The 22,627-nt window shown below is 49.6% G+C and overlaps 2 protein-coding genes and 1 non-coding gene across 6 annotated transcripts in view; 2 read left to right on the forward strand and 1 right to left on the reverse strand.

Annotated features, from left to right (window-relative positions):
• Nucleotides 1–19,451, reverse strand: part of prkn (parkin RBR E3 ubiquitin protein ligase) — a 1,360,483-nt gene extending 1,341,032 nt beyond the window's left edge. For both annotated transcript variants that reach the window (XM_038803523.1, XM_038803514.1), the window contains exon 1: nt 19,290–19,451. In XM_038803523.1, coding sequence (XP_038659451.1) covers nt 19,290–19,296 — 7 coding nt within the window. In that variant the 5' untranslated portion in view covers nt 19,297–19,451. The remainder of the gene's footprint in view (nt 1–19,289) is intronic.
• Nucleotides 18,998–19,069, forward strand: trnad-guc. The gene has a single exon. It is a non-coding gene; the product is annotated as a tRNA-Asp (tRNA).
• Nucleotides 19,452–20,919: 1,468 nt separating the features above from the next.
• Nucleotides 20,920–22,627, forward strand: part of LOC119969652 (parkin coregulated gene protein homolog) — a 489,387-nt gene continuing 487,679 nt past the window's right edge. Inside the window, exon 1 of one of the 3 annotated variants that reach the window (XM_038803588.1) lies at nt 20,920–21,191. In XM_038803588.1, coding sequence (XP_038659516.1) covers nt 21,066–21,191 — 126 coding nt within the window. In that variant the 5' untranslated portion in view covers nt 20,920–21,065. The remainder of the gene's footprint in view (nt 21,192–22,627) is intronic. The other 2 variants (XM_038803604.1, XM_038803597.1) reach the window with 2 other exon arrangements.

Here is a 22,627-nt window from a genome sequence, read left to right on the forward strand (position 1 = left end):
AAACTCGGCCAGTTCATATACTGCGGCGCTAGCAGTTCTCGAAAAAATGTATGTAAGGCCAATTAATGAAGTTTACGCTTGCCATGTGTTCACAACTCGCCTTCAGCGGCCTACGGAATCACTCGCCGAATTCCTAAGAGAACTTAACAATTTGTCCAATGATTGGAATTACCAAGCGGTTACCGCGGCTGAACACAGGGAATTGGCGGTACGTGATGTTTTTGTAGCGGGCCTCAGATCTAACTATGTGCGCCAACGACTGCTGGAAAAGGGGGCCCAGGACATTATGGAAGCTGCTACCACAATGGAGGTCTCCTTCCGCAGCCTTAACTCGTTCCCCGCGGACCCCACAACCCCATCATGGGCCCCCGACCAGCGACTCCCCCATGTCTGTGCTACGTGGCTGCCCAGCCACCATGCTGCCCCAGCCAGGCACTATGCTGCCCCAGCAAGCCACTATGCTGCTCCAGCCTGCCATTTCTGTGGCCAGAACCAGCACCCGCGGCAGCACTGCCCGGCCCGCAACGCGACCTGCAGCAGCTGCGGGTGAAAAGGGCATTACGCTAGAGTGTGCCTCGCAAAAAGGGCCCCAGCTTCCAACTCCCCAGCGACTCGCTGTAACCGCTCCCTGCACTCTCAGCCCCGCGGGGCCCGAAACGCTGCGGCTATGACGAGCATGACCACGACGCCAACCTCCAACGTTTTCTCCAGACGGCACAGAAACTCAACCTAACGTACAACAAGGAGAAATGCGTTTTCCGCACATCCAGACTAGCCATCCTCGGCTATGTCGTGGAAAACAGAGTCCTGGGGCCCGACACGGACCGCATTCTTAGAACTCCCTCACCCTCATTGTCCCAAGGCCCTCAAACGGTGCTTGGGATTTTTTTCTTACTATGCCCAGTGGGTCCTTCAATATGCGGACAAAGCCCACCCACTCTTTAGGACCACACGATTTCCCCTGTCAGCCGAGGCACGCCAGGCCTTCGACTGCATCAAGGAGGACATCGCCAAACCAGCCATGCGGGCGGTGGATGAATCCACCTCATTCCAGGTAGAGAGCGACGCCTCAGATGTAGCTCTTGCAGCCACGTTAAACCAGGCAGGGAGACCCGTTGCATTTTTCTCCCGTACCCTCTCCGCTTCAGAACCACGACACTCCTCAGTCGAGAAAGAAGCACAAGCCATTGTGGAGGCTATCCGTCACTGGAGGCACTACCTTGCAGGTAGGAGGTTCACCCTCATCACCGACCAAAGATCGGTTGCCTTCTTGTTCGACAACTCGCAAAGGGGCAAAATAAAAAAACAATAAAAATTCTGAGGTGGAGGATCGAACTCTCCACCTACAATTACAATATCAACTATCGACCCGGGAAGCTCAACGAGCCTCCGGATGCCCTATCCCGCGGGACATGCACCAGCGTGCAGATCGACCGATTAAAAAGTATCCACAATGACCTCTGCCACCCGGGGGTCACCCGGCTCGCCCACTACATCAGGGCCCGAAACCTGCCTTTCTCCAACGAGGAGGTAAAAGCGGTCACCAGGGACTGCCCAATCTGTGCGGAGTGCAAACCGCACTTCTATAGACCAGACAGGGCCCACCTGGTCAAGGCTTCTAGGCCCTTTGAACGCCTCGCGATTGATTTCAAAGGGCCACTCCCCTCAACTAACAAAAACATCTACTTCTTAAACGTCGTAGACGAGTTCTCCCGCTTTCCATTCGCTATCTCGTGCCCCGACATGACCTCCTACACAGTCATTAGGGCCCTGCATAGTATCTTCACCCTGTTTGGTTTCCCCAGCTACGTGCACAGTGACCGGGGTTCGTCCTTTATGAGCGACGAGCTGCATCAGTACCTGCTCGATAAGGGCATTGCCTCGAGCAGGACTACCAGCTACAACCCCAGGGGGAATGGGCAGGTGGAAAGGGAGAACGTGACGGTCTGGAAGACCGTCCTACTGACCCTCCGGTCAAGAAAGCTCCAAGTCTCCCAGTGGCAGGAAGTCCTCCCAGACGCGCTCCACGCTATTAGGTCCCTCTTATGCAAGAGGCTGCAACCCCGGTGCTCCGCAGGTCTCAGCGGACAATCCGACCGCCGGACAGACTGACGTTATAGACTATACCACCACCCCCGCTGGACTTGATTTTTTTGCAGGGGGTGAATGTGGTGAATGTAATATATGAATGTATATATACTAATTCACACTGTTATTGTAAGCGCAGTAGCGCCATCCTACCACTAGGGGGAGTAGAACTGGGAGCACTTCGGAACTTGTACTGGGCTCCACCCTTGGTTCCGCCCATGACTCCTCCCCCTAGTACAGCTGTATAAGTATCCGTGTCCAGAGCCAGCCTGGGTCACTTCGAGTTAATCAACGGATAACAGGCTGACTCTGAAGTAAGTCGATTAAAGCCTAGATTCACATCGGGAACACGTGTCTGGTGAATTGATGGTTCCATCAACATGGTTCTTCATTGTCCTTTTCCGCATCCGCACCGGGAAGGAGACTGGCCTTGTTGCTGCACCGCTGTCCCAGGAACCCACTTGGCGCTGTCACCAAAGTTCTGAACATGAGCCGTGTCACCTGGTCCGAACTGTCTGATCTGTGCTCGCCGACTTGGCTACTCCAAGTTGCTGTTCCTGATCCCGCCAATATCGAGGATGGTGAGGCTGAGGCAGGTCCTCAGTCGTCTGCCCATTAAAAGTTCTGCCGGTGCTACGCTGGTCGTAGCATGCGGTGTGGTGTGATAACAAAATAGGAATCGAGCCAGTCTTATGTTCAGCGACCCCGAGGTCAGTTTCTGTAAACCCCTTTTAAAAGCTTGCACTTGGGCAACACGGTGGTGCAGTGGATAGCATTGTTGCCTCACGGCACCGAGGTCCCAGGTTCGACCCTGGCTCTGGGTCACTGTCCGTGTGGAGTTTCCACATTCTCCCCGTGCTTGTGGGAGTTTCGCCCCTGTTGTGTTATGTAATTTGTATTAACACAAACTGCCATTTGATGCAGTTTTGAGTAAAAGATGCTCCAGACTTGGAAGTGAGTTCAATGTGTTTTATTGAACTATTAGCACAGTTCTCAATGAGTTCGACTCTCTGCTAAACTAAATGTAGTAACTCAGTCTGACTGAACCAGCCTTCCTCTAAGCCATGTGCTGGGGTGTGATGCTGAGGATACACCCTGCAGGTGCCAGGGTTTAGATATTTCAGTAAGTTCAGGGAAGGTGGTAAGAGAGGGGGAGGGGTGGCATTGTTAGTCAAGGACAGTATTACGGTGGCTGAGAGGACATTTGATGAGGACTCGAATACTGAGGTGGTATGGGCTGAGTTAAGAAACAGGAAAGGAGAGGTCACCCTGTTAGGGCTTCTCTATAGGCCTCCGAAAAGTTCCAGAGATGTAGAGGAAAGGTTTGCAAAGATGATTCTGAATAGGAGCGAAAATAACAGGGTAGTTGTTATGGGGGACTTTAACTTTCCAAATATTGACTGGAAACACTGTAGTTCAAGTACTTTAGATGGATCCGTTTTTGTCCAATGTGTGCAGGAGGGTTTCCTGATGCAGTATGTAGATAGGCCAACAAGAGGCGAGGCCGTATTGGATTTGGTACTGGGTAATGAACCAGGACAGGTGTTAGATTTGGAGGTAGGTGAGCATTTTGGTGATAGTGACCACAATTCGATTACGTTTACTTTAGCGATGGAAAGGGATAGGTATAAACCGCAGCGCAAGAGTTATTGCTGGGGAAAGGCAACTATGATGCGATGAGACAAGACTTAGGATGCATCGCCTGGAGAGGAAAACTGCAGGGGATGGACACAATGGAAATGTGGAGCATGTTCAAGGAACAGCTACTGCGTGTCCTTGATAAGTATGTACCTGTTAGGCAGGGAGGAAGTGGTCGAGTGAGGAAACCATGGGTTACTAAAGCAGTTGAAACACTTGTCAAGAGGAAGAAGGAGGCTTATGTGAAGATGAGACGTGATGGTTCAGTTGAGTCGCTTGAAAGTTACAAGTTAGCTAGGAAGGCTCTAAAGAGAGAGCTAAGAAGAGCCAAGCGAGGACATGAGAAGTCTTTAGCAGGTAGGATCAAGGATAACCCTAAAGCTTTCTATAGGTATGTCAGGAATAAAAGAATGACTAAGGTAAGAGTCGGGCCAGTCAAGGACAGTAGTGGGAAGTTGTGCGTAGAGTCCGAGGAGATAGGAGAGGTGCTAAATGAGTATTTTTCGTCAGTATTCACACAGGAAAAAGACAAAGTTCTCGAGGAGAATACGGAGATACAGGCTACTAGACTAGAAGGGCTTGAGGTTCATAAGGAGGTGTCAGCGATTCTGGAAAGTGTGAAAATAGATAAGTCCCCTGGGCCGGATGGGATTTATCACAGGATTCTCTGGGAAGCTAGGGAGGAGATTGCTGAGCCTTTGGCTTTGATCTTTAAGTCATCTTTGTCTACAGGAATAGTGCCAGAGGACTGGAGGATAGCAAATGTTGTCCCCTTGTACAAGATGGGGAATAGAGATAACCCCGGTAACTATGGACCAGTGAGCCTTACTTCTGTTGTGGGAAAAGTCTTGGAAAGGTTTATAAGAGATAGGATGCATAATCATCTGGAAAGGAATAATTTGAGTTGAGATAGTCAACATGGTTTTGTGAAGGGTAGGTCGTGCCTCACAAACCTCATTGAGTTCTTCGAGAAGGTGACCAAACAGGTGGATGAGGGTAAAGCAGTTGATGTGGTGTATATGGATTTCAGTAAAGCATTTGATAAGGTTCCCCACGGTAGGCTATTGCAGAAAATACAGAGGCATGGGATTCAGGGTAATTTAGCAGTTTGGATCAGAAATTGGCTAGCTGATAGAAGACAAAGAGTGGTGGTTGATGGGAAATGCTCTGACTGGTGCCCAGTTACTAGTGGTGTGCCACAAGGATCTGTTTTGGGGCCACTGCTGTTTGTCATTTTTATAAACGACCTGGAGGAGGGCGTAGAAGGATGGGTGAGTAAATTTGCAGATGACACTAAAGTCGGTGGAGTTGTGGACAGTGCAGAAGGATGTTACAAGTTACAGAGGGACATAGATAAGCTGCAGAGCTGGGCTGACAGGTGGCAAATGGAGTTTAATGCAGAAAAGTGTGAGGTGATTCATTTTGGAAGGAATAACAGGAAGGCAGAGTACTGGGCTAATGGTAAGATTCTTGGTAGTGTGGACGAGCAGAGAGATCTCGGTGTCCATGTCCATAGATCACTGAAAGTTGCCACCCAGGTTGAGAGGGTTGTTAAGAAGGCGTACGGTGTGTTAGCTTTTATTGGTAGAGGAATTGAGTTTCGGAGCCATGAGGTCATGTTGCAGTTGTACAAAACTCTGGTGCGGCCGCATTTGGAGTATTGTGTGCAGTTCTGGTCGCCACATTATAGGAAGGGTGTGGAAGCATTGGAAAGGGTACAGAGGAGATTTACAAGAATGTTGCCTGTTATGGAGGGAAGATCATATGAGGGAAGGCTGAGGGACTTGAGGCTGTTTTCGTTAGAGAGAAGAAGGTTAAGAGGGGACTTAATTGAGGCATACAAGATGATCAGAGGATTAGATAGGGTGGACATCGAGAGCCTTTTTCCTCGGATGGTGATGTCCAGCACGAGGGGACATAGCTTTAAATTGAGGGGAGATAGATATAGGACAGATGTCAGAGGTAGGTTCTTTACTCAGAGAGTAGTAAGGGCATGGAATGCCCTGCCTGCAACAGTAGTGGACTCGCCAACACTAAACACATTCAAATGGTCATTGGATAGGCATATGGACGATAAGGGAATAGTGTAGAGGGACTTTAGAAGGGTTTCACAGGACGGTGCAACATCGTGGGCCGAAGGGCCTGTACTGCGCTGTAATGTTCTATGTTCTATGTTCTATGTTCTGTCTCACTCTGTAGATGTTGGTCTGTGGAAAGAGGCGGGGTGTGAGTGCCTTTTATACTGAGATACCACCCCTGAGTGTCATGACCGCTCATTGGTCGTGTCCTAGTCTATGTGTTAATGAGCTGCACGTTTGAACATCATGACATCTCCCCTTTTTTATGTTTTGTTGGCATATGTGAATGTATTTACATGTGAATGAGTGTCTAACGTGACTGACAGAGGACAGCAGAACAGAGCAAACAAAACAAACATTCACAAGTCCAGTCTCTGAGGCTTGCGTCTGATCCTGGTCGACCGCTGGAGAGGTGGCAGAGGAGACGACAACGCCTTGACAGGCGGGTTGGAAGCCTGACTGGGGGCATGGGCATCATAGCCCTGTTTTGATGGTTTCTGAGCTGCTGCATCTTCTGCAGCACCGGGAGGTGATCCAGGTTGGTCGGGTGTATGGCTGGAAGCGCGTCCCCAGGTCGCTGTTTCGCTGTTCATCAGGTGTTGAGCCGGCGACATGCCAGTGGACAATGGAGTCGCCCTGTATGCGAGCAGTGCAAGGTGTATGTCGGAAGCAGAGTCTGCGGCCTTGCAGATGAGCTGTTTCACAATGTGCACCCCTTTCTCGACTTTTCCATTGAACTGCGGATAGTGCGGACTGGAGGTGACATGCTGGAAATTGTATGGCCTGGCAAACGTGGACCATTCTCGACTGGTAAAGCGTGGGCCATTGTCGCTCATGACGGTGATTGAGATGACATGCCTTGAGAACATCTCCTGACAGGCTTTGATGACAGTCCGAGAGGTGAGGTCCGGGAGCTTCAGCCCCTCAGGGTAATTCAAGAAATAGTCGATGATCAATACGTAATCGCGACCATTCGCATGAAAGAGGTCGATGCCAACCTTGGACCATGGAGAGGTCACTATGTCATGCTGTTGGAGCGCCTCCTTGCTCTGCGCTGGCTGGAACCGCTGACAGGTAGCACAGTTCAGGACCATGTTCGTGATGTCCTGGCTGATGCCGGGCCAGTAGACAGCCTGCCGGGCTCTGTGCCTGCACTTCTCGACGGCCAGGTGTCCCTCATGAATCTGGCACAGCACCAAGTTCTGGAGACTGAGGGGAATGACAATCCTGTCCAGCTTGAGGAGGATACCATCAATCACCGTCAGGTCATCCTTCAAATTGTAAAATTTTGGGCATTGCCCTTTCTGCCAGCCATTGGTGAAGTTGTGGATGGCGCGCTGCAAGAGGGGGTCTTTGGCTGTCTCATCACGGATGAGAACTATCTTCTCATCTGTCGCCGGGAGAGTGCTAGCACACAGCTGCACCTGGGATTCGATGTGCTGGATGATCTCCTCGGCTCACTGTGCGAGGTGACAGAGCGGGACAATGCATCAGCAATGGTGAGCTCCTTGCCAGGTGTGTACACCAAGTTGAAGTCATACCTCCTAAGTTTAAGCAGGATTCTCTGCAACCGAGGTGTCATGTCGTTCAGGTCCCTGTGGATGATGTGGACCAAAGGCCTATGATCCGTCTCGACAGTGAATGTCGGCAGGCCGTAGACATAATCATGAAATTTGAGGATGCCGGTGAGAAGACCCAAGCACTCCTTCTCAATCTGAGCATATCTGGTTTCAGTGGGCGTTATCGCCCTTGATGCATAGCCTACTGGTGCCCAGGATGATGTGTCATCTCATTAAAGCAACACCGCACCGATGCCATCCTGACTCGCATCTGTGGATATCTTTGTCTCCCGGCCCGGGTTGAAGAATGCCAGGACTGGTGCAGTGATGAGCTTGGCTTTCAGCTCCAGCCACTCTGTCTGGTGTGCCACCTTCCACTCAAAGGCAGTTGACTTTTTCACCAGGTTGCGGAGGGCCGTGGTGTGTGTGGCCATGTTTGGAATGAACTTGCCCAGAAAATTGACCATACCCAAGAAGCGCAGCACCGCCTTTTTGTCCTCAGGGACCATCATCGCCTCGATGGCCTTGATTTTGTCTGTGTCCGGGCACACACCATGCTGTGAGATCTGGTCGCCTAGGAACTTGAGCGTCGATCTGCCAAAACAACATTTGGACCTGTTTAACTTTAGGCCGTTGGCATGTACATGGTGGAATATCTTCTGGAGACGGGACACATGTTCTTCAGGGGTCGTGGACCATATGATGATGTTGTCCACATACACACGAACCCCTTCAATGCCCTCCATCATCTGCTCCACGATATGATGAAATATCTCCGATGCTGAGATGATGCCAAATGGCATGCGATTGTAGCAGTATCTGCCAAAAGGCATATTGAAGGTGCAGAGCCTTCTGCTGGACTCTTACAGCTGGATTTGCCAAAATCCCTGTGATGCATCCAATTTGGTGAAGAAGCACGCGTGTGCCATCTCACTCGTGAGTTCCTCCCACTTCGGGATGGGATAGTGTTCATGCATGATATTCTTATTGAGATCCTTGGGATCAATGCAGATGCGCAGGTGCCCTGAAGGCTTCTATGCACACACCATCGAGCTGACCCAGCCAGTCAGTTTGGTGACCTTGGATATGATGCATATTTGCTGAAGATCCTTCGGCTGTGCCTTCAGGCGCTCCCTCAGTGGAGCAGGGACACGTCGTGGCGCGTGGACCACCGGCTTGGCATCAGTTCATAGCTGAATCTTGTATCGATATGGCAGCGTGCCTATCCCATTGAACACATCTGGATACTGGGCAGGATGTCGTCGATTCGGGCCTGAAGATCAACATGGGAGGATGTTGTGGTGTAAACCCTTTGAATGAGGGTCAGCTGCTTGCAGGCGTGTGCACCTGGTAAGGATACCCTGTCCGGCTTAACAATTTCAAAGCGTAACCGTGCTTGTGTGTGTCGGTTGGATACGTGCAGATGTTAGGATCCCAGTGCCGTGATGGCATTCCCGTTGTAATCCAGGAGCTCGCAGGCAGCTGGAAGGACCGTGGGGGGCTTCTTAATGCGTCTGAAGTCTGCCTGTGAGCGGAGGTTGGCAGAGGCACCTGTGTCCAGCTTGAACTGGATGGGGCATTGGTTGACCTTCATCACTGCTCGCCATTCGTCTTCGGAATCCACAGGTAGGATCGATTGGACTTGCAATGTGTCTGGTGTGGCATATTCACACGTTGTAATAATGCCCACATAGTAGGCATTGTCCAGGCATTCATCATCTGGATCCGTTGCTCTGCCGGGATCAGAATCCTGTAGGCGTTGTTGCACACTCCGGATGCGCCATTGTCGGAATTGGGAGCGTTGGCTCCTGACTGGCGGTGCAGATCTGCACAGGGCTGCATAGTGGCCTGGCTTCCCGCAGTTTAAACAGCGTCTGCCTCTTGCAGGGCAGTGTTTCTTTCAATGGGCGGTGCCACAGTTCGAATACGTCATGACGTTGGCGTCCTGACGCTCCGTGCGTCATTGCACATGCGCAGTGCGGTTCTCAGACGTCTGCACCTGCGCAGTGCAGTTTCGGCCGCTTCGTTATCCAATTTGCATCGCGCATTCGTCGGGCCTCGGGAAGAGCACGCGAAACGGCTGTATTCGTCAATGTTGAGGCACTGCATCCGGGTGATGGCCTGCACACTCTCCACCTTGTGGGAGGCTAGTTTATAATTTTCTGACGTTTTGTACTGGGAATAGCGATTTTCAGCGTGCTCATGCACTGTGCATGTTTCAATCACGACTGGCAGGGTCATATGCTTGATCTTCAGTAACTGCTCTTTCAGAGGATCAGAGTGAACTCCAAAAACGATTTGGTCTCTGATCATGGAGTCAATGATATCACCGAAATTGCAGGATTGCGCTAGCAGTCTAAGGTTAGTTAAATATGAGTTGAAGGATTCGTCTTTACCTTGCAATCATTGCTGGAATATGTAGCGCTCGAAGATTTTGTTGGTGTCCACCTCACAGTGGCTGTCAAACCTGTCCAGGATAGTCAGAAACTTTGTCTTGTCCTGGTCTTCGGCGAAGTGAAAGGAGTTGAATATTTCCAAGGCATGATCACCCGCTGTGGTGAGGAAAAGAGCTGTCTTCCCGTGCATCAGACGCACCATTGAGGTCTGATGCTTCGACGTAATGCTGAAATTTCTGCTTGAATGTCCGCCAGTTAGTACTGAAATTGCCGGAGGTCCTAAGCTAGTGAGGAGCCGGAATCTTTTCCATTGTGCCGATATACATTCGCTGGTCGTCACGGATCTTGCTGAGTTGAATTAACTAGATTGAACAGTCTCCTGGTATCATGTTGTGTTATGTAACTTGGAATAACACAAGCTGCCGCTTGATGCAGTTTTCAGTAAAAGATGCTCCAGATTTTGAAGTGAGTTCAATGTGTTTTATTGAACTATTAGCACAGTTCTCAATGAGTTCGACTCTCTGCTAATCTATATGTAGTAACTCACTCTCACTGAACTAGCCTTGCTCTAAGCCACGTGCTGGGGTGTGATGCTGAGGATACACCCTGTCTCACTCTGTAGATGTTGGTCTGTGGAAAGAGGTGGGGTGTGAGTGCCTCATCCCTTTTATAGTGAGATACCACCTCTGAGTATCCTGACTACCCATTGTCCATGTCCTGTTCTATGCGTTCATTAGCTGCATGTTTGCATATCATGACAGTCCCCACAACCCAAAGATGTGCAGGCTAGGCAGATTGGCCACGCTAAATTTCCCCTTAATTGTAAAAAATGAATTGGGTACTCTAAATTTATAAAACAAAAAGCTTGCACTGTCCTTTCAGCCAACCCATTTGAGGACAGGTGTTATGGGGCCGTACCCAGTTGGTCTTCATAAAACTGCTGAATTCTTCTCTGGTAAATGGTTATTTATAACCAGCTGTTCCGGAATGCCATGTGTGCTAAAAGAGAGCCAAAGCTTCTTTTTTTTTAAAATTTAGAGTACCCAATTATTATTTGTTTTCCAATTAAGGGACAATTTAGCATGGCCAATCCACCTAACCTGCACATCTTTGGGTTGTGGGGGTGAAACTCACGCAGACACGGGGAGAATATGCAAACTCCACACGGACAGTGACCCATGGCCGGGATTCAAACCCGGGTCCTCAGCGCTGCAGTCCCAGTGCTATCCACTGCGCCACATGCCCCCCCTGAGCCGGAGCTTCTTGATCGTCACTCTCGATGCAGTGGAGGACAGCTTATGGAGCTCCAGACACTTGGAATGTGCATCTTCTATAAGCAGGAACATGGATCCCTGAAAAGGCCCGGTGAAAACACACCCGAGGCTGGCCCGGCATTCCCACAGGTGAAGAGGCGCAGTGGGCGGGAGTTCCTGCTGCTCTTGGTAGGTATCGCACCTTTGTGCCAGCCGTTCTATTTCTCCATACAAGCCAGGCCACCACACATAGCTACAGGTTAGCATTTTCATTTTTGAGACACCCGGGAGTGCGTTTGTAGATCCAGTATTATGGGGTCTCGGCCTTGGGGTGGGACCACAATGCAGCCCCCCCACATGAGAATGCAGTCCTCAGCAGAGTTCCATCTTGGTCGTAAAGGGCCGCAAGTCATCGGGCAGCTTTCTGTGTACAATACCACGTGGCGGGCGCTCGACAATATGGGCTCTTTTTCTGTCAACTCACAGCTCTGGTCAGCGGTGACTGGCAAAGTATCATGAAATTCAGCGTGGTGACCATTTTGTCCATTCTGGGAGGAGATAGGGAGCAAGTCGGCAGTGTGAGCCTGCTCAACGCAATCTGCGTCTCTGCCCAATACTCAAACCGATATTCTTATGCCGCTAACCTTTGTATTCTGGCGGACGCTATTGGTGGAATTGCCTTGTCTTCATTAAAGACTCCCTGTAATGGCTTGTGCTCCGTCATGATCGTAAAATTATGTCCGTATACATACTGGTGGAACGTTTTCACTGGCACACTAGCGTTAAACCCTCCTTTTCAATCTGAGTGTAGTTATGCTCTGACGCAGCCATTGTCCTGGTCGCTGATACAATCAACTGTTCTCTCCCATTGTCCATGTGGTGTGACAACACAGCACCAATGCTGTGTGGCGAGGCGTCGCACGTGACCAACAACAGTTTGGCGGGTCGTAATGCGTCAACAGGCCGGATGACATGTCTTTTTACCCAGGCGAAAGCTTCCTCGTGATGTGCTCTCCATGCCCACTCCAAATGCTTTTTTAGCAAAGCATGTAGGGGAGCGAGTATGGTCGCGAGGCCAGGCATTAACTTCCCGAAATAATATACAAGTCTGAGAAAAGAGTGCAGTTCAGTTGCATTGTTCTGAGTGGGAGCTCAACGAATTGCTCGCACCTTCTCCTCTACCGGGTGCAGTCCATCTCGGTCCACACGATATCCCAAGTAGACAACCTCCTTGCCATGAAAAATACATTTCTCCCTCTTGAGACAGACGCCCATTTCAGAAAATTGGTGGAGGACCTCATCTAGGTTGTTCAGATGCTCTCAATCCGTGGCTCCGGTGACGAAGACCTCATCCAAATAAGCTGCCACATGCAGCAACCCTTGCGGGATGTTTTCCATGACACATTGAAAACTAGCACAAGCCAACAATTGCCCAAATGGCAGCCTTGTATACTCATGTAGGCTCCTGTGTGTATTTATGGTCACATAACGTCTGGACTCTGGGTCCAGCTCCAACTGGAGATATGCAAGGCTCATGTCGTTCTTGGTAAATAAATTACCACCAGCCAATTTTGCATACAAATTTTCAATTCGTGGCATCAGGTACAGTTAGCTTATAGTCACCATACAGCCAAACTGTTTTGTCTGGCTTAGGTACGGGAACTACCACCGCTGCCCACAGCGAACCGCACAGGCCGGATTATCCACCAACGTTCTAGTCGGTTGAACTCCATGGCAACTTTTGCCAATAGCGCATAAGGGACCGGGCGGGTCCGGACCACTCTTGGGCTGTGCGTCAGGGTCCACTTATATTTTGGCCATTGCATCCTTGATTTTACCCCAGCCTGCTTGAAATCCCTCAGGGTACTTTCCCAACACCTCGTATCATCCTCTGGTGCCCATCCAAAAGATCTGATGCTTGTCCAGGCAGAGGCGTTGCAACCAGTCATGACCCAGTAAGTTCGGTCCCAAGGACCCTTCACTATAATCATAGGTAGCCAAATGGATTGCTATCCATGGTCACTGAGGTCATTGTTATCTCTGCTATGGTGAGGGGTTCTCCTGTATGGGTTGCAAGTCTCGCTTCTGTGTCCCACAGTCTCAACTATTGCACCCCGGTCCTAATTTTCTCGAATGTTTGTTTCCCTGTGACTGAAACTGCAGCTTCCGCATCCAACTCCATCTCTCGGGGGTGTCCGCTTATGCGAACGGTGATCCAAATGGACTTAACTCTTGGCGCTGCAATACAGTTCAATTGCATGCAGTCTTCATCCTTGAGTTGGTCCACGTGAAAGATCTGGGGCGGAATTCTCCACTCCCACGAAAAATCGGGAATGCCGTCGTGTACTCGGCCGAGTTTCACGACAGCCTCGGAGGCCGCTCCTCTCACCTTATTCACCCCCACCCGGGGGGCTAGGAGCGGCCCTCCGTAACTCTCGGCCGCCAGTCCTTGACGCTTGCGTCAAGGCGGCGCGCCGAGAATGACGCAGCCGGCGCGCCTAAGTGACGTCAGCCGCGCATGCGCAAGTTGGCCGGCTCCAACCCACGCATGCGCGGCTGACGTCACGACAGCTGAGGCTCCAACCCGCGCATGCGTGGTTGCCATCTTCCCCTCCACTGCCCCGCAAGACATGGCGGCTTGAACTTGCAGGGCGGTGGAGGGGAAAGAGTGCGTCGCTTTGAGACACCGGCCCGACGATCGGTGGCCGCTGATCGCGGGCCAGTCCCCTCCTGAGCACGGCCGTGGTGCTCACTCACATCTCCACCCCCCACAAGCTTCAAACGAGCCTTTGGCGTCATGTTCACGACGGCAGCAACCAGGTGTGGTTGCCGCCATCGCGAACTGGTCGGGAACGGCAGGCCGCTCGGCCCATCCGGGCCGGAGAATCGCCGGTCGCCGTGAAAAACGGCGAGCGCCGATTCTTCCGAGCGGGGGGGTGGGGTAATCGCGGGGGGGACCAGGGGGGCGTGTCATGAGTCGCCTGGCCCTCCCGCGATTCTCCCACCCGGCGTGGGGAGCGGAGAATCGCGCCCCTGGATTCTGGGCTGGTAGCTGCCTCGGGCAGGATGGCGTGTCAGCTGGCTATCCTGGGTTTTTTTTCCCGATGACTGCTCCAATCACAGGTGGCTTATCACCTGGGGTCGTCCTCTCCCAACTCAGGGGAGGAGTCCTGCCTGCTTTCGCGGACCTAGGCCCATGATCCTGGCCTTGGTGGTGCTCGGGCCACTGTGGAGTCCCAGGGGGTGTCATATGTATGGAGGGTGCTAGCCCTACGCTGTTGACTTCCATCCTCGATGTCCCCTGTAGTTCCTGCACTTCCTTCACCACAGGCACGGTAGCACAATGGTTAGCACTGTTGCTTCACAGCGCCAGGCACCTATGTTCGATTCCCAGCTTTGGTCACTGTGTGGAGTCTGCACATTCTTCCCGTGTCTGCGTGTGTTTCCTCTGGTGCTCCGGTTTCCTCCAACAGGTCCCAAAGATATACTGTTAGATGAACTGGACATTCTGAATTCTCCCTCAGTGTACCGAACATGTGTCAGAGTGTGACAACTCGGGGATTTTCACCGGAACTTTATCGCAGTAAGTCTATTTGTGACACTAGTTAAGATTATTATTAAAGAAAGAGAGATCTCTATAGCCTTTTGAAAGTCCAACAACAGCTCTGCTGGCATCTTCCACTGGGTCGCCAGGTTGTCCACTCCATATACCAGTCAGTCCCACAGCAACTCAGGAAGGGGTGGGCCATAGTCGTAGAATTCTGCTAATTTTCATAAGCGTGTCAAGAACTCAGTAATAGACTCCCTTGTTGGAGTCCCCACAGTGTACCGAAACATACACTGTACTATGACCAAAGGCTTGGAGTCAGAGTGGTTCTCCACCAATAACACCAGGTCTTCGAATGTCTTGGGATTCCGGGCGCTGGGGTACATCAGGCTTTTTATAAAGTTGTAAGTAGGGCCCCACAGGTGGTCAGAAGGATTATCATCTGTCACTTATCTCTGACTATGTCGTTAGCCTTAAAGAAATAACGCATACTCTCTGTGTATTGTGACCAGTCCTTCACGCTTGCGTCAAATACATCGAGTTGTCCAAAGAGTGGCATATTTGAAATGTTGAAAACCTGATTCTAGTAGGAGGTGGCCATGCTCTAAATGGTTAGGATCACCAATTTTGTGGTCACAGAAGAGTCAGGTACGAGAGTATAGGGAAAATGATTTATTGTTAAAGCAAACTATTTAAAGGTCACAATCCAGGTCCCAGCCGGGTCTTCACTGCACTGGCTCCTTTCTGGGCTGCCTTTCATGTCCATGATTAATTACCCATCATAATGAGCCCCAGCCCCTCAGCGGGGGAGCTCGTATTCCACAAGGTTTATGGGGAGGCTAACCCCCCCCCCGCCCGGTCTCGTGAGGGTCATAACAATTTATTTTGTTTGTCTTTAAGTTATTGAATTTAAGAATCCATGTCCTTATCCTGCAATGGCCTGGACAGATGTCTTCATCTCTGAGGAGGACTCGGTTTCTTCTGACTCTCCCTTGAAGTTGAGTTATTTTCCTCTTTCTTTCCCTCCGCTTGGGTCATGCACTCTTTCTGGATGAGTTTGGAATGTGAGAAGGGCATTTGGCTCCCATTCCCTTGTTGACGGGGAGGCCCTGTCGGTTTGATCATAATCCAAAAGTGCCGGTCCTCTCTTTACGTTTGCCTGGAATGATTTTGGTTACCCTAAGGCCTGAACTGAGGTTTAGTTGCGTTGTGTGGCATATACATAACTGCAATTAGCACTAGGAACTGAGTGCATTTTCTTTTGTTTTCGTAAGGATAAATCCACTCATGGCTTCCACATTAGTGCAAATGGGTCTGGTATCTGGAGAGAGGAGGCTGTGATGGGTCAGTGGTGCTGCTGGAGTCGATGCACACACAACTGCGGCTCATCATGATTTTAATGTGGTGATTGTGGGCCTGTGGGCCTGGTGCTCCGTTTTGTCATGTTTTTATGACTTAACCCTGTGTATCCCTCGGTCTCTGATGAGGTTATATGATACCTAATCCTGTCTAATGACTGTATCCAGCCAATTGTGATGTAATTCACCTGTTTCAGTCTGGATATATTAAGCGTTGTTTTCCTTCTTCCTGTTATGGAGGTGTATTAATTTGTAACTTTGTTGCATAACTCTTTAAAATGCAATAAACATACTTTATAAAAAAGATAAGTTAGTTGTAGTTACAATCACCTTTTATTAATCTTGCTCCCTAAGATAACATTCTTCTAGCCCAATTTGGACAACTCGATGTATTTGACGCAAGCGTGAAGGACTGGTCACAATACACAGAGAGTATGCATTATTTCTTTAAGGCTAACGACATAGTCAGAGATAAGTGACAGATGATAATCCTTCTGACCACCTGTGGGGCCCTACTTACAACTTTATAAAAAGCCTGATGTACAGCACCCCACATAGACCCAAACCTCACTCTACCAGGGGCAGCACGGTAGCATAGAGGGCAGCACGATAGCACAGTGATTAGCACAGTTGCTTCGCAGTCTAAAGATGTGCAGGTTAGGTGGACTGGCCATGATAAATTGTCCTTAGTGTCCAAAAAGGTTAGGTGGGGTTACTGGGTTATGGGGATAGAGTGGAGGCGAGGGCTTAAGTTGGGTGCTCTTTCCAAGAGCCACTGCAGACTCAGTGGCCGAATGGCCTCCTTCTGCACTGTCAATTCTATGATCCATGATCCTCCCCATAACCCCACGTAGGGGAATTTTAGCATCGCCAATCCACCCAACCTACACATCTTTGAACTGAGGGAGGAAACCAAAGAACCCGGAGGAAACCCGCGCAAACGCAGGGAGAATGTGCAAACTCCACGCAGTCACCGAAGGTCAGAATCAAACCCAGGTGCCTAGCGCTGTGAGGCAGCAGTGCTAACTAACCACTGTGTCAACGTGCCGCCCATATTATTTTGCTATGGAAAAGTTTTCAACCAAGTTACGAATCCTGAACTGTCCAATCAGGAATCTAAACAACTGGAAATAGATCAGCAGGCATAGACTGTTTTTCCTGTTAGCTGGTTTCATTCATTCACAGGCACTACATCTCATAGGAACATGAGAAAAGCAACAGAAGTAGGCTATTTGGCTCCTCGGGCGTGCTCTACCAGTTAGTGATCTGACACGACCACAACCCTACCTCTTCTCCATAATTATTGATTCCTGTCAATCAAAAACATTCCTAACTCAGTCTTTACTTTATTCGATGAGCCAGCCTCCACTGCTTACTGAGGGTGAAAATTTCAAACACTAATGATGCTCTAAGAAAATAAACTACTCCTCAACTCCTTCTTAAATGAGAGAATTACTATTACTTTTAAACTGTGCCCCCCCTAGTTCTAGATTCCCCCATGAGAGACGTCTCTCCATTTACCCTGTCAACAACTCTGGACTCATTCCACAATCAAAATCTGATTGAAGACCACAGATGTGCAGTATAGGTGAATTGGCCATGCTAAATTGTCACTTAGTGTCCAAAGATCATAGAATTTACAGTGCAGGAGGAGGCCATTCAGCCCATCAAGTCTGCACCGGCTCCTGGAAAGAGCACCCTACCCAAGGTTAACACCACCAGCCTAGCCCCATAACCCAGTAACCCCACCCCAGGGCAATTTTGAACACTAAGGGCAAATTTATCATGTCCAATCCACCTAACTTGCACATCTTTGGACTGTGGGAGGAAACCGGAGAAAACCCACACGGAGGATGTGCAGACTCCACACAGACAGTGACCCAAGCCGGAATCAAACCTGGGACCCTGGCGCTGTGAAGCGATTGCGCTATCCACAATGCTACCGTGCTGCACTAGATGTGCAGAGTAGGTGAGGTTACGGGGATAGGGCAGGGGAGCGGGTCTTGTTAGGATGCTCTTTCAAAGGATTGATGCAGACGCAATGTGCCGAATGGCTTCCTTCTGCACTGTAGTGTTCTGTGGTTTCTAATGCATTGTCCTTGTTCTAACAGCAAATTGTAATTCATGCATTTTGATACAGGATAAAATTTGTACCCACAGCATCTTATTCATCAGTATGATTACAGCTTGCACTGTTCCATGAAAATCATAGCAAAATCATTACATAAAGGAGAAGAACATGTTCAATGAACAAATATAGAATTCATGTAAGTTTTTTCCAGCAGAATCTCAATGCTTCACAGAAGTTATTAACATGGGAATTTCTTCTACATTTGTGGCTTTCCGCAAGGAGTGGGATAAATGTTAGTAACTTTGTGGACGATTTAATTATTTAACTAGAGTTCCACAGCTGTACCCAGAGGCAGCCCATTTCAATAATTAAGAGCAAAAGAAATCCACATTGCATGCAGAGCAAAACACAGCATTATATCTGCCAATTTTATTAATATATCATGCACCAAATATTCAACTAATTTTTACCTCGCATCATCATACTAAGGTAACAGTGGCCGGGAGTATTTCATTAGGATAGCCCTGCGAGTGCACTCAAAGTATCGTTGCACTCTATTATGGGGATGTTATGAGATTTGGGGTGGGATGACAGGTATAGGGCCTAGGGAGAGTAGTATTTTGAAGGGTCGGCGCAGACTTGATGGGACGAATGGCCTCCTTCTACACTGTAGGGATGCTATGATACACAATGCAGATTATATCGAAAACAGATAACAAGGCACCTAATATGTCGATTAAAACGTATCTATTTTTAAAAATTGAATGAATTGTGACTCACTTTGGAGCAAGTTGACAGGATGTCAATTTTTTGTAATCAAGACCAGTTTTACTAATTTCCCCGACACTGAATTCCAACATGTAAAGTTATGTACAAAACTTATTAAACCACTCGATATATTAAATTTAATCTATTTTCTGACTGGAAAATTCCCTGAAACCTGGTAGCGTAATTACAATTTCCTATACTACTTTCTTCTACTGTAAAATTCACACATTTCTCTATCTGATCCTCGGTAGTATAGTGGTTAGTATCCCCGCCTGTCACGCGGGAGACCGGGGTTCAATTCCCCGCCGGGGAGGATCCTTTTTAAAATTAAACATTTTATTTAGAATTAAATTCAAAATTCTTACACTTGATTATTCCTCAATCCTTACCCACACATTTCCTTTTGTTAAAATGTCCGTTTTCTAAAATGTAAAGTGAATGTTTGGCCTAACAGATCTGAAAGGCACAAGTGTCACTGGCACATTTAAACAAGACTCAGCAAGAAGGTGGCTTTGTTGCAAGTCGTCACCTACCGATCATTTCTTTGATCACTTCAGCTCTATGAGGGGGGAGTTCTTGGAAAATTTGGGCAGAGCCCCGGAATTTTATGCCATGTCAACTGTCCGATTTATAATCAAAAGCCTGCCGGCTGGGTCACTCTGCGCCTGCGCGCGAAAGCTTTCTCGTCGCTGAGCTGCAGGATTGTTTCCCAACAGGGGCCGGGGGAGGGAGGGCAAAGGGGGAGGAGAGGGCAAAGAGGGAGGGGAGAGAAAAGGGGGAGGGGTAGAGGAGGGGAAGGGAGGGCAAAGGAGGAGTAGAAGGGAGGGCAATGGGGAGGAGAGGGCAAAGATGGAGGAGAGGAGTGAGAAGGGCAAAGGGGTAGGGGATGACAAAGGGGGGAGGGGATGGCATGGGGAGGGGAGGGCAAAGGGGAGGGGAAGGCAAAGGGGAGGGGAGGACAAAGTGGGAAGAGAGAGGAAGGGAAAGGGAGGGCAAAGGGGTAGGGAGAGGAGGGCAAAGGGGAAGGGAGGACAAAGGGGTAGGGAGAGGAGGGCAAAGGGGAAGGGAGGGAAAAGGGGTAGGGAGAGGAGGGCAAAGGGGAAGGGAGGGAAAAGGGGTAGGGAGAGGAGGGCAAAGGGGAAGGGAGGACAAAGGGGGAGTAGAATGGAGGGCAAAGGGGGAGGAGAGGGCAAAGATGGAGGAGAGGGGTGAGAAGGGCAAAGGGGGTAGGGGGATGACAAAGGGGGAGGGGAGGGCAAAGGGGAGGGGAGGCCAAAGTGGGAAGAGAGAGGAAGGCAAAGGGGAAGGGAGGGCAAAGTGGGAAGAGAGAGGAAGGGAAAGGGAGGGCAAAGGGGTGGGGAGAGGAGGGCAAAGGGGTGGGGAGGCCAAAGTGGGAAGAGAGAGGAAGACAAAGGGGAAGGGAGGGCAAAGGGGGATGAGAGGGCAAAGGGGGAGGGAAAGCAAAGGGGGATGAGAGGGCAAAGGGGGAGGAGAGGGCATAGAGGGGGAGGGAGGACAAAGGGGGAGGGGAGGAGGGCAAAGGGGGGAGGACAAAGGGGGAGGGGAGGAGGGCAAAGGGGGAGGACAGGAAAGGCCAAAGGGGGAGGGAGGGCAAAGGGGGAGGGGCAGGGAGGGCGGAGGGGAAGGGAGGGCAAAGGGAGAGGCGAGGGGAGGGGAAAGAGGGAACCGGAGGTCAGGGCAGTATGGAAATACAGGGGCTTTACAGTGTGAGCGACGTAATGGCTGGGCAACAAGAACCTGCCTAAGGACATCCTGAGATCGATTTTGTAAAAAAAGGTCAAGAGGTCGTGAGGGTTTGGTGGGTGGCTCACAGGATCCAGTGAACCCGGTTGTGAGAGCGAAGTCCTGGCGGACAGGGGAAGCTCCTGGTGCGAGGAGCCGGGAAGCAATATGTCTACCAAAGCGTTCTGCTAAGTGTGAAAGTTGTGGGTCCTTTTGGGCATTTTATTCTTATAACCGCTCAACCCAACATTTGCAGAGCGAAATATAAAAAAAAAGTTTCCTGATATAAAAAAAGGCAGCCTGATTCCAACATAAGCGCGCCCCCGCGCGCCGCCGCCACGCGCGCGCGCCACAGCTGTCAAACTGAAATAACGGGGCGGGGTTCTGAGGCGGCGGAAATGACGCAGTTTGTTTAATACGTCTCCCTTAGCAACGGGGCTGCCAGGAAAACCATCAGCTGTTTGTGAACCAAGCTTCAGTCAGAACCGCCCGCAAGAGGAATACAACAGCGGAATTTTGTTCAGTAGGAGGTGTCTTACTGCTACCCTGTCCTCACAACAAATAAAATGCCAGCTGCCTACACACTGGAAAAGGGCAACCAGAAACTTCTGGCAGCAATGTATCAAAGACCCAAGAAGGATCATAGAGTAACTGAAGGTTTCACAGTGAAAGCCATGATGAAAAATTCCATTGTAAGTAGTTAAATATTCATTGGATCACATGCATAAACGCAGACTGCAAGGTTACTTTAACCTCCCTTTCTTTTTTTTAAACTGGGACGAGGTTAAGAATGAAAATGTTCCCAACACCGTCTCATTATTGTAGCAACATTTGCCCCCACACTCAGCAAATTCACACGATCGTTTACTCCACGACGGCAACAGCAACATTGCACTTTTGTAGCATCCTTTTAAAGTATCGGCAGGGTCCCACCGAGCTTGTCTGTGTTCAATAACCAAAGGCAAGACTGAAAGCAAAACTCCGAACTCTCTGTTCAGAAAAGTTTCACGCTCCGAGGTTTGGAACAATTGGTGAAATTCTCTGTCTCCGAAATAAAATCATTCTGTTTTGGAACAGAGGCAGGAGGACACATTTATTATTCAGTTTCCTGCATTTAAAAGTGTAAATTTAAATTCTCTGAGCTCCTGGTGGTTCAGCAAGCTTATTCAACGAGTAGTTGAATCTTGCAGACAAGGAAGATAACAGGTTCTGCCTCCGATCTGTCTTGAATTAATCAATGCCAGGCAGCAGTGGTTTTCAAGCCACGTAAAAGCAAAATACTGCGGCTAATGGAAATCTGAAATAAAACCAGAAAATGTTGCAGGCCAAGCAGCACCTCTGGAGAAAGAGGAACAGAGTCAACATTTCGACCTTTTGACTCTTCCTTTCATGGTGCTGTTGACTTCAGCGTCAGGAAGGACAACATTTCGAGCTTTCTGTTCCTGCAAGGTGAAATGTCCACACTTAGCGAAATACCAATAGTGTCAAATACTAACCCCCCCCCCCCCCCCCCCCCCCCCACACTCATACACACACAAGGGAATGTTTGGGGCGCATGAGTAAAATTTAAGAAAATAGAATATAAAATATTTTTGGGTGTTTATTTGAAATGTCCAATTTCTTCATGTAAATATATTCAATGTTAGTCTCCACATCCCCAGCTAACTGATGGAAAACACACCACCAGCTAGCTGGGTTGAGCGGCTGCACCTTCAGGGTGAGTCAATAACTTCAGTTCGGGTCAAATAGAATCCTGAGATTGCGAACAGCATGGATTTTGTGACCGGGACTGAATTCTTCCAAGTGTTTAACTGAAGGAAATTACGGCTCATCCACGGCTGGGGGATATTGGCCGAACAGTTCAACAGCACCCAGACAAAGCACAGGCAGCACTGAGTGTGTGAATTGCTGTTTTAGAGTTGGTACCTTCTACACTGGCAGGAAAGCCCTTCTTCAGTTTTCTCGGGTTGTAAAACACTAATAATTCATAGATTTCACAGTGCAGAAGGAGGCCATTCGGCCCAACGAGTCTACGCTGGCTCTTGGTAAGAGCACCCTACCCAAGCCCACACCTCCACCCTATCCCCATAACCCAGTAACCCCACCCAACACTAAGGGCAATTTTGGA

This window comes from Scyliorhinus canicula, chromosome 1, assembly GCF_902713615.1.
Source record: "Scyliorhinus canicula chromosome 1, sScyCan1.1, whole genome shotgun sequence".
Taxonomy (NCBI): domain Eukaryota; kingdom Metazoa; phylum Chordata; class Chondrichthyes; order Carcharhiniformes; family Scyliorhinidae; genus Scyliorhinus; species Scyliorhinus canicula.